This window comes from Vigna umbellata, chromosome 7 (assembly GCF_029865625.1).
Source record: "Vigna umbellata cultivar VRB3 chromosome 7, Vumbellata_1.0, whole genome shotgun sequence".
Taxonomy (NCBI): domain Eukaryota; kingdom Viridiplantae; phylum Streptophyta; class Magnoliopsida; order Fabales; family Fabaceae; genus Vigna; species Vigna umbellata.
Genome location: NC_142171.1, coordinates 25741574 through 25753981, shown reverse-complemented (window position 1 = coordinate 25753981; position 12408 = coordinate 25741574). Strand labels below are relative to the sequence as shown.

General features: G+C 30.6%; 1 protein-coding gene across 1 annotated transcript; it reads right to left on the bottom strand.

Annotated features, from left to right (window-relative positions):
• Nucleotides 1-3062: 3062 nt before the first annotated feature.
• Nucleotides 3063-5136, bottom strand: LOC148195578 (patatin-17-like). Its single transcript, XM_088094881.1, has 7 exons — nt 4877-5136; nt 4601-4785; nt 4317-4470; nt 4087-4233; nt 3720-3968; nt 3472-3641; nt 3063-3311 (listed from the first exon to the last, which is right to left on the bottom strand). Exons 1-7 carry the CDS (start codon nt 5054-5056, stop codon nt 3200-3202), a joined length of 1197 nt encoding a protein of 398 aa, XP_087951007.1. The 5' UTR covers nt 5057-5136; the 3' UTR covers nt 3063-3199.
• Between the last annotated feature and the right edge of the window lie 7272 nt (nt 5137-12408).

Sequence of the window (12408 nt, the reverse complement as noted above, 5' to 3'; positions counted from 1 at the left end):
AATCTTTTTTGTCGACTTCTACGACTTCAGTCTTCTCTTAACCACGACCTAAAGGCCTTACTGACTCGGTTACTTGCAGAACCGAAGCTTATGCACTCTACTGCCTCAGTTATCTACGAAACCAAAGCATAAAACTAAATGTTCATTCTCTGAAACCGAACGTTCCAATCTCTTTTGTCGACCTCTACGACTTCGGTCTTCTCTGAACTGCGGCCTAAAGGCCTTACTGACTCGGTTACTTGCAGAACTGAAGCCTATGCACTCTACTGCTTTGGTTATCTACGAAACCGAAACATAAAACCAAACGTTCATTCTCTGAAACCGATTGTTCCAATCCCTTTTTTAGGTCTTTAGGCATCAGTTATCAGATAAACCAAGTTAGTTGCTCTTTCACTAGTTCAAATTAATGAAACCTGAAAAGAGTTTACATAGTTTTCTTCTTCCCCTAGCGCGCCTCCTCGTTCTTCTTCTTCCCCTACGACCTCCAGCACCATTGGGAGAAACCCTATCCACCTTGCCGTCAGCCACCTAGCGCTGCCGCTATCATTCATCAACGCGCCACCATAATCAAGCCCTCACTATCTTCATCGCGACAGAGAATCTTCCATGGCCATCTTCACGAAGCTCCGCCGTCATCCTTGCAACCTCCATCTACATCACAACTTGATCATAGAAATATGCACAGCGGCGCAAGAGGAACGCGCCACCATTCATCTTCTCCGTCATGAACACACCTGCATAAGAACAGAAACCCTAATCCTCCTTTGCCGTCAGCTATGCCGCCGCTGCCAGGACCATGTCTTCGTCGCCAACCTCCATGGTTGCTGTGAAATCAACTCCATCATCACCTGCAAACCCAGAAATCAGAAAATCCCAATTGCCATGGAACCCTAAATTGAGTCGTTGTTCAACCTCACGAGTTCGTCTACTCGCAATGGTACCTGCAACAAAACCTAGAAATCGCGAACTCTTCTCGAATCAAATGCACGAGCCTCATGCCGCTATGAACCCTGAGTTTGTCATGAATCTGCTTTCTCAGGTGCTCACTTTTTTCACTTTATGGGCATTATTTGGACCCAAACATTTATTCATATTTGTTTCGTGGTTTTTGTACTTTCTTTTCCCATCACCACATGCTAAAGTGTGGCGTGTGATTTGTTTTCCCATTGTTGATGGACTTTGTGCTTGTTTGTAGAGGCTTTCTCAAGATGGTTGACAATTTGAATTTTAAAGACTTTGTGGCCTTCTTATATGCATTCAGTGTCAAAGCTAATGTACAACAAAAAATAAAGCGTACGTTTTAATTACTTGGAGAAGGCAAGAGGGGTTGAAGTTGTTTGAGGAGAGGGTGAAGGAGGGGGTGAGGCCGAATATGATTAATTTTGTGAATGTTCTGTTTGCGTGTAGTCATAATGGTTTGGTTGATCATGGGCGGTTTTGCTTGGAGCTTGCAATATGAGAGTCGAACGTGTTGCGAAAAAGAAAAAACCCCTCTATTGCATCGGTTGGATTGGAACCGAGGTAAAAACACACACCCCTCTACTGTCTCGATTGGATTTGAACCGAGGCAAAATCACACATCTTTTTGCCTTGGTTCAGAATTGAGACAAAAAACCTACTCTTTTTTGTCTTGCCTGTATATGTCTCAGTTGCGGAACCGCTGCGTATAAACGAAAATAACCGCTATTATTTTCTTTTATTGCACTAATGTTTATATGTCTACTAAGATATATATATATATATATATATATATATATATATATATATATATATATATATATATATATATATATATATATATATATATATTGCATATGTATTTATATAATTACTTAGGAATAATCATAATTCACACAATAAAATAATATGAAATAAGTAAATAAAAAGAAATAAATTAAGAATATTTCACATAATAAAATAACATGAAATGAAAAAAAAGCTATATATAAAAATAGTAGATATCTCTTCCCCTTACCTTAATAATTGTTGTGAAAGATAAGTGAGTTGTAGTAAAAATTTCGCCATGCTCTCATTTTTTTCATCTCTGCTTTCTCACATTTGATGCACTTAGTTCTTATCCTCTTACCCCCTATTTATAACGACCAAGGTAATTATTGTTACTTGTATAAACTAAGTTTTCGTTAATGTTTTAATTTCTAAAAATATTATTACTTGCATGAGCCTAGCCCTCACTGTATTTTTAATTTTTAATATTAATACCACCCATAGCATTGGTTTGACCCTTGCTTGATATCTTATATTATACAATCGTTGATTCACCCCCTTCACATATTAGTTTTTTAAAAAAATTTCTACTAGCTGGGATAGATCCTCAGTACGCAATCAAACAATTTTAGTTTTAAAAATTTTAAATAATGGTCCATTGAAACAATACTCACGTATTATTAAGCTTTTTCATGTTGAAATAGTTCGATGTCCATTAAAATAATATTTACATATTATAATTAATTTTAATAATTTAATATTATGGTTATTATTTACGATGATACATAATTATATTATTATTAACTACATTATTATTAGATAAGTATTATTTTAATAAAAACATAAATTAATATTATAAATAAAAAATATTTACTTAATAATTATTTATACTTACTTTATTCAATTTTGACCTATAAAATTGTCAAGTCACTTTCAGTATTATGGTAAAATCATTTTTTTTTCATAAATATAGTTGATAATAACTAGTCAAGATTGGACGAGGCTGAGGTCTACTAAAGACAAACGTTGAAAATTCAAGATGCCCGTGATGAGAACATGGGTTTCTATCTATAACATTAAGAGGTGTGGGTCTACTACAATTAAAAACTTAAAAGAATTTACATTTAACGTAAATTTATAATATTATTTTTATTTTTATTTTGAAATGGGAAGAGACCCATCTCAGCTTTTCAATAACCAATTGGCTAGGTTAGCTGTTAAGGTGATCTTAGGTCTCCATCTTGTGTAGTGGTAGAGTTTGAAGTGATGAATTAGGTCTAACATGCACATTTTCATCTTAATTGAGAGTGTGATTTATGTGAAATAAAGAACATATCTGAAAACTAACATGGAGAATGAACCTTTTTATTTATAATAGGAAAATGATTGGTACACTATATACTAATGGTTCTAGCTTATTATATATAGATATTACAACATGTTCATACAATTGACATTGAAAATGTATGTTCTTTCAGAATGCCCAATTTGCTTTAACAAGAGTTTCAAGAAATGGTCTTCCTCTTTTTTCCATAGACTTGCTTCTCAGACGACGTTGTCTTTCTCCATGCAAAATATCAGCAATCCTTCACAAAATTATAAAACCAAAATAGAATTCCATATTATATATAAATTGAATAAAAAAATACAAAATAATTGAAGCCTCAATCACTGTAGGCTTTAGCCATTAAAATTATAAATATTAATTAAATAAAGTAAAAGGTTATTTGTTCATTTTTTTTTCACCTGTCAAGAGCTTGAGCATATGTTTCCAAGCCTTCTTCTAAATCAAAAGTATCCAAATTAAACGTCACCATTTTTTTCTTTAACAGTTGTTTTCCAGTCTCTTCAAGACCGTCCAAGCTTGCTTTTGTAACATTAACTGGGTTGGAGAGATCAGGATTCAATTCGTATTCCTGCCATTCATTATCTCATTCATCAACTTATTATCTATAACTTTATGAATATAGAATAAAAACTTTATGAATATGTACCTGGACCCGAAGGTAGGTGTTGCGAGATTGAAAGCTTGAGAAGATTGAAGAAAGATAGTATTCAGTGATTGCTGTATAAGCACGACCTTGAAAATTAGGATCAATAACAGCCCATATTGGTTGTTGCCATGTCCCAGCCAGACGAGCATCAAAAGTCTCCTCAATTTTTGTTGCTCCAGTCCCCAAAGACAAAACTAGAATTTCAGGATTCGCATTCTGCTGTAGCACTTCACTCACTGCTATTTGTGTCTGCTCAAATTAAACATAACATTCTTAAACTTCATACATAGATCATATGGTATATGTATATATGTATATGCATGCATGGAGGATAAATCATAACCTTATATCTACTAAATTAACTTACTGGATTCACAGCTGCTTCACCACCATCAACCAAATTGAACTCAACACCATTATTCTCAAATAAGTAAGGTGGGAACTGAGTTGGTGCAGTTGAAGTGGATATGCATATATCCGACAAAAAGGCATTTAAGTAGGGAACCTTCTCAAGCTGCATCAGAAAAAACATTATATTAATTCGTGTTTGGAGTTTAATGTATGAAGAAATATATGCATATGCTGCTAATTGATAACCTTGTAGCTTGAGAATACAAATGGTTTTTGTTTCTTGATATCGAAAGCTGGGATTACAAGACTGGTCAATGCTTCACCAATTCGTGTTTCCTTCAAAGCTTCACTAGCTGCGTCATGTAAACCCTCTCCATCGAACAGGGGACCGTTTCCTGGTCTGCATGTTAAGATTGTTGTTTCACTTTATTCTGACAGTTCCATCTTATTATTGACACATTAATTACGAATTAAGACAAAACAGATAGAGTTAATATGCATTAGCAACTCTAATATTGATATTATTGTACCTAGATGAGTTGAATATACGAGGACCATTTAGTTTGTAGAAGTCTACTATCTGTGCAGGAGTATAAGCAGGACGAGTAGGATCGTCAAGGCTTGGGGTGGCTAACATGGCTGTTGTGATTGAACCAGTGCTGGTTCCTCCCATCACATCAAAGTAATCTGCTAAATCTGCAGTTGGATCCTTAGCCTGCAACTCAACCAAATTCAAATTAATCTCGTAAACATCATTCATTCACGCCATTTCAAATTCTTACGTAGTATTAACAATAAGAATGAACCTTAAGAGCCTTGTCTAAGTAATCAAGAACTGTTGCTGGAATGATGGCCTTGATACCCCCACCATCAATGCTCAGAATTGTTATCAGTTTTCCATTGTTGGACGGAGGCTGCTTTTGGATACTGAATCCACCAATCAGTTGCCCAGCAAACACCAAAACAAACAGAACCAAATGAGCCATTAATGGCTTCCCAACTTATAATATAGAATTAGTAGGAGAGAGCTATGTGTTTTTGGCAGAAATGTAAAGTGTATTTATACTGTGAAGATACATGCATATACTATGTTTGAGAAAATCCTGGTACTGCACTTCTCGTACAGCTTGGTGGGAGGGATGATCCGATGTTTTACTATCAAACAGAGTGTAATATTATTGCCATCTGACCTACGTATTATTGTTTTTTTTTATCTGGGGTAGTAGTGAAAAGGGAAAAGGAAGATGAAAAAAAAAAGGTAGAAAGTTATTATAGCTTCTTTGGATTGTTGGATGAAAGGAAAGTGAGTGAATTTTAGTTAAATGTCAGTGAAAGTTAATTTTATATTCAGTAATTATATTATATAATAAATGACTAATTTATTCTTGATGGTATTTTATGAATTGTGTATATAAAATAAATTTGAACATTGAATAATTTTGAAGTAAATTTTTTTAAGAGTTATATATATATATACATATATATATATATATACATATATATATATATATATATATATATAAGTAATTAAATAATGATTTGAAAATTGGGTTGGAATTCTTTTCTTATATAAATATAAAAAAAGATGAAAAAAATTGTAATATATGAAATTTGAATTTAAATAAAATTGTAAATTGTGACTGAAAATAATGTGACATGAACTAATTTTAATTAATCATGAAAAATGTCGACAAACAATATATAAAGAAAATAGTTTCTTATTTAAAATTTAAATAATTTATTTTTGAAATATGTTTATAAAGCAAAAAGGTTTGACGTTAAGAGTTACTAATTTTGAAAAATATTTTTAGTTGATTACATGTTATAAAATTAGATGAGTTGAAAAATAAATAAATTTTCTACAGTAATTTTATATTTTTATAGAACTTTAATTTATTTTTTAATATTTATTTATAAGAAAAAAGAAAAAAAATTAGTAATATCAAATTAATATTTTAAGATCAATTTAAATTAATAAAATATCAATTATATATATGTGTGTGTTTTACACTAAAATATTCTCATGTTTTATTTTTGTTATGAAATTTAATTTTTATATTAATTTATGAAATTAAAATTTTTTATAAGAAGTATAAGAAAATGTATATGAATATTTTTTCTTTGTAAGTGCAATATTGAGTTGTGGAGAATGTAAGACTTAGAAAAAATAAAATATCTAAAAAGAAATGTAAGGGCGCACAGGGTAATAATTAAAATTAAAAATGATAAGTTATACAAAAATAAAATGTAGCATAATTGATTAGAGATCTTATAATGAGTTACAATTAACTCATTATATATCATATAGTCATATAGTTATGTACATGAAGAGGAAAAAACTTGATCCATGATATCATAGTCATTCTAGCCATACATATCTATAATCTCTATTTCAAATTATCTCTGTTAGGAGGTGAATTTTATACTTATATCAACCCAAAAATCTGACTTGAGCAAGGTAAGGTTTGCATTTATATAAACTTTTCTTATCTCTAGTTGATTTGGAATTTTCAATCGAGTCTCTCACGCCAAGTCATATACATATCAAGGATGTGATTAAGTATTAATTGATGATTCGATAATGGATGATACGATATGTCAAACAAACCACAACTCAGATAAGATTAAACAATCAGATATCATATTAAGAAATGAATTTTAAGTCTAATTCAATCTCACAAAATCAATTTGTAAAATGAAATAATACTTATTTACATAATGTAAACTTTTCTTATTTCTAATCAATGTCTATGCTTAAATAATTTTCATAATCAACATGATTCTCATAATCTCAAATCATACTATTAAGTGTATAATATCTAAAATAAATAAAAAATAATATACATCGATATTATATTAATGAATTAAGAATAAATTGCATTTATTAAAAGTTAATTTAAAATTCGGTAATAGATTAGTGTTAATTTTTAATATTGATATTTTTAAAGTGCATTTCGTGCTATACAAATCTACCAATATTAACTATTCATAATCAACTGATAGTATCGACTTTTTTAATTGATGTTAAATATTCTTTTCCTTATAATACGTTCTTTACAATACCTAATACGACAAAAACTAAGATTCTATTATTAAAAGTTAAATATTGAATATAATAGATAATGTATGAACCATAAATTTTATTTTTATACAAATTCACTGATTTATCATCTATACTTGAAGTTTTGTAAGCTTATTCCTACCTATTTTTGGTTTGTTGATAGATCAACTTGTGTCGTCAGAATTCAGCTCTGTTAATATTGCAGTAGATTTTATACCATTGTTAAATTATTATAAATTATTACATGCGATAAATATTTCTCAATTCAAATTTTAATTATACTTACCCTTTTAGAAAAATCTTCCCTAAGAAATCAATTAAAATTTTCCTAAAATAATAAATCAAAATTTATATTTATATCTTATGAATGAGTTACGTAAAAGTGTATGCAACATTGAATTAATAGTGGTATAGTTAGGTGGCATGTTTAAAGAGTACTCTATTACACTGCGTCAGCGTGGACGTGATCAGAACTAGCACATTTCAAACATGTCAATTAAATTTAAACTAATATTTATAAATTTATTTCAAGATTATTTAATCTTTCTTTAATTCAAATTCTTAAAATGATTTAATAGTGAGAATCAGTTAAGAAAAGTTAAAAGTTATATTATATTTAGTTTTTATGTAAATTGCCAACATGAAAAAAATACAACAATAAAAAGTATGATAATTGTCTTTTGTTGAAGGTGAGATCCCGTCTCTGTTATTTTTATAGAAATATTTTTATGAATCATGCTATTTTTATTGAATTTATCTCTATATATTTTAATATTATTTTTGTTAATTAAAGCAAATGTAAACCGATTTTTTTTATGACATTTTAAACTACAACTCCTAAAATAATATATAGCAGCAGCATATTTATGCGTATACATAATTTTAAATCAGATAATATTATTAACAATTTAAGGTACCTAATTTATTATTAATATTTTTCACCAACCATCATCTTCCCGTTATTCATTCCTTTCTCTCCGTACTGTTGCTCATTCAATTAGAAAGCCTGCACCAGTTACAAATTATTGAAGGCATTTTGTTTTTCATCCCAAAAAATACTAATAATGAAAGACTTTTTGTTTGTCATAGAAAAATAAATGTTGTTGAATGATTTTCTTATATTGTATATATTTGTTCAGCATGACATAAGCATGACATAAACAAGCTAGTACAATGTTATCATTAAGTTAACTTTCTAACTATTCAATTTTTTCCGTTATGACTCTTTGCTTATTTATGATTTTTTTTTAATAATTATATTCTTTCTTTTTAGTTCAATAAATATATCCAATAAGATTTATTAAGTATTTATATTTTGATTAGTCTAAACATACCTTGTGACAATACTCATATATGATAACTAATATCGATACTTTGATATTATGGTTATTATTTATGATGAGGAGGTATCATTTCATTATTATTTGTTAAGAGAACGATGAAAGCAATCGTCATCATCATTTGTGAAAAGTGTAAAAATGGCTTAGTGAAAATCATTCCCATGTTGTTGTAATTGTCATTACTTGGAGAACAATTTCCTCAAGGTTGAATTTGGAGATTAGGACAACGATGGTGTCGAATTCAGTAAAAACGTCACCACATGAGGTCAAACTCAGCTCTCCCACGAGATGGAATATAACCCGGTGGTCTCCAACATACAAATGAACAATAGACAATACGATACCCAACTTGAGGCCTTATGTGCTCAACAAAGGTGGACCTCCATAACTCCAAGGACTTCAACAAAGGTTGACCAGCTTAGAGAATGGGATATCATCTCCCCAACCTCGACCATACTCCCGTATATAAGGTCTTCACAATCCCCAAATGGAGCACAACCCACTAGCTCAACAAGGTTCACATGGGAGCTGAGACTACTATCTTTAACGATTGGCTCAAAGAGAGTGAAGCAAGTCAACCCAGCATAAAATAGAAGAAACTCGTGGTTTCTCTCGCCACTCCAAACGAGAGCACTACAAGCACAAACATCGAAGCCTTTGCTGAGATGCATAATCAACGTAATCTTAGGATTCTAGAGAACACCTTAGAAAACGGATAAATAGACAAGAGTCAGGAAAGTGGTAGTCGATCTGCTTGGCACAAACCCAAAGATCTTGAAGCAAATCAATTTGGTGCGTGATCGAGAGACTCATGGACGTCCTACCACTCAAGATGAGATCGCAGTAAATAAAGGCATCACCGCTCTTACCAGGACAAAAGCCTTCGGTAATTACCGAAGGGCAAAAGCATTCGGTAAATCCTTCGGTAAGATCCAGGCAGATCTAAGTCATAATTGTATTTTTTTTATCCAACCAAACAAACCTGCATAAAATATTCACAGCCTAGACAGACCTGCATAACATTTTCAAATCATATATAGACCTCCATAATATGCATCCCAAAATCATCCAATCATTAATGACAAAAACAACAATATAACATCATTTGTATTGTTCAAATTTAAGAACTTGTATTTGTATAAGAAACATGAAACATAAAACAATATCATCTAGACATGAGCAAATGTAATATAGCAGAATCATAAAATGGGTCAAATATGATGGTTTGACATACTAAATTGCATACAGGTCGTTCTAACTTCATATCAATGGTTCTAACAACTTTAATACATCAATTTGGACTTGTTTAAACTTCCAAACAGCACATAATCACAGCAGAACGAAATTTGACCTGTAATGACTAAATTAGGTACTTTTTACTACACTTTTTAAGGTTTTAAGTAGTGATTTTGAGTTTTAGGGAATTCTTTGCTTATGACCACTTTCCTACCATCATTTCACTACTTTAGACTTGTTAAGATGTTAACATTACTTAAAATTACTCTACTTTAGGTGAATTGGCAATTTGTCACCCTTTAAGTGAACTCTTTAGGTTGAAACTACTCAAACTTTGAGTTTTAGGTACTTGTTTGCTTTTGAGTAGTTTCATATCTTCACTTGACTACTTTAGACTTATTAGGATATTAACATTAGTTAAAATTAGTTTACTTTAGGTGAATTGCAAATTTCTCACCTTTTTAGTAGACTTTTTTAGGTTCTAACTATTCAAAATTTGAGTTTTAGGTACTTGTTTGCTTTTGAGTAGTTTCCTAGTGTCATTTCACTACTTTAGACTTGTTAGGATATTAACATTAGTTATTGTTAGTCTACTTTAGGTGCATTGCCACTTTATCACCCTTTTAGTAGACTTTTTTAGGTTCTACATACTCAAACTGAGTTTGAGGTAATTCTTTGCTTTTGACAAGTTTCCTAGCATAATTCCACTAGTTTAGACTTGTTAGAATATTAACATTATTTAAAATTATTGTACATTAGGTCTAGTTGCTATTTCTCACCCTTTAAGTACACTTTTTAGGTTCTAAATACTCAAATTTTAAAGCAAGAGGTAATTCTTTGCTTTTGACAAGTTTCTTAGCTTCATTCCACTACTTAAAATTAGTGTACATTAGGTCTAGTTGCAATTTCTCACCCTTTAAGTACACTTTTTAGGTTCTAAATACTCAAACTTTGAGTTTGAGGTAATTCTTTGCTTTTGACAAGTTTCCTAGTTTCATTCCACTAGTTTGGACTTGTTAGGATGTTAACATTAGTTAAAATTAGTCTATTTTGGGTCAATTTTCAATTTCTCACCCTTTAAGTACACTTTTTTGGGTTCTAACAACTCAAACTTTGAGTTTTAGGTAAATCTTTGCTTTTGACTCTTTTCGTAGCTTCATTACACAAATTTAGACTTGTTAGGATGTTAACATTACTTAAAATTGGTCTACTTTAGGTTAATTGGCAATTTCTCATCGTTTTAGTACACTTTTTTAGGTTCTAACAACTCAAACTTTGAGTTTTAGGTAGTTTATTGCTTTTGAGTAGTTTCCTAGCTTCATTTCACAACTTTAGACTTGTTAGGATGTGTAGAATACACACTCTTAGGTTACTTTAGGTGAATTCCCAATTTCTCACCTATTTAGTACACTTTTTTAGGTTTTAAGTACCCAAATTTTGAGATTTAGCTACTTCATACAATTTGACATCTTTCTTAGCTTCATTTAAGTTCTTTAAACTTGTTAGGCTAAGAAGATTACACATTGTTAGGTTAGTTTAGGTCAATTTCGAAATTGTCACCTATTTACAACACTTTTTAGGTTTTAAGTACTTCAATTTTGAGATTTGTGTACTACTTCCAATTTGACATGTTTCTTAGTTTCATTTAAGTACTTTAAAGTTGTTAGGATATGAAGATTGTACATTGTTAGGTTACTTTAGGTGAATTCTCATTTTCTCACCTATTTAATACTCTTTTTAGGTTTTAGGTAGTTAAATTTTGAGATTTTGCTACTTGATCCAATTTGACATCTCTCTTAACTTCATTTAAGTACTTTAAACTTGTTAGGATAAAAACATTATACTTTATTTGGTTATATTAGGTGAATTTCGAAATTGTCACCTATTTAGAACACTTTTTAGGTTTTAAGTACTTCAATTTTGAGATTTAGGTACTTCTTCCTATTTGACATGTTTCTTAGCTTCATTTAAGTACTTTAAACTTGTTAGGATATGAAGATTGCACATTGTTAGGTTACTTTAGGTGAATTCCCATTTTCTCACCTATTTAGTACACTTTTTAAGTTTTAAGTAGCCAAATTTTGATATTTAGCTACTTGATACAATTTGACATCTTTCTTAGCTTCATTTAAATTCTTTACTCTTGTTAGGATAAGAACATTGCACATTCTTAGGTTACTTTAGTGCAATTTGCAATTTTTGACATTTCTAGTGCATCTTTCCAGTTTTCATAAGTAGATTTTGATTTCTTTCCTATTTTCATTAGTTACCATAGTTTTCAATAGTCTTATTAAAACATGCTTAGATATTTACATTACAGTTTCATCCGTTAGTTTAGAGCAATTTTCATAATTTGAGAGCTCTAGCATAGTTTTAGGTTCTCAATAGTCAATTTTTGAGTTTTTGTAGAGAGGTAGGTTTTAGGTTGTTTCTTAACTTTCTTTTAACATTTAAAACTTGTTTACAAAGCTATACTGCATTTTACTGCATTGCATTTAGTGCAGTCCTCATTTATATACTAGTTTGAGTGTACTTTTAGGCTTTCATTAGTGAGTTTTAGAATCTCTTAGAATTACTGACTTTTGAAACTGTTATTATTTTTCTTTAGACATTTAAGACTTGCTTGGGAAGTTTCATTACAAGTTTCTTTCTGTTTTAGTTCAGAATTTTACCTTCTTTAACCTAGTTTTAGAGTGCTTTG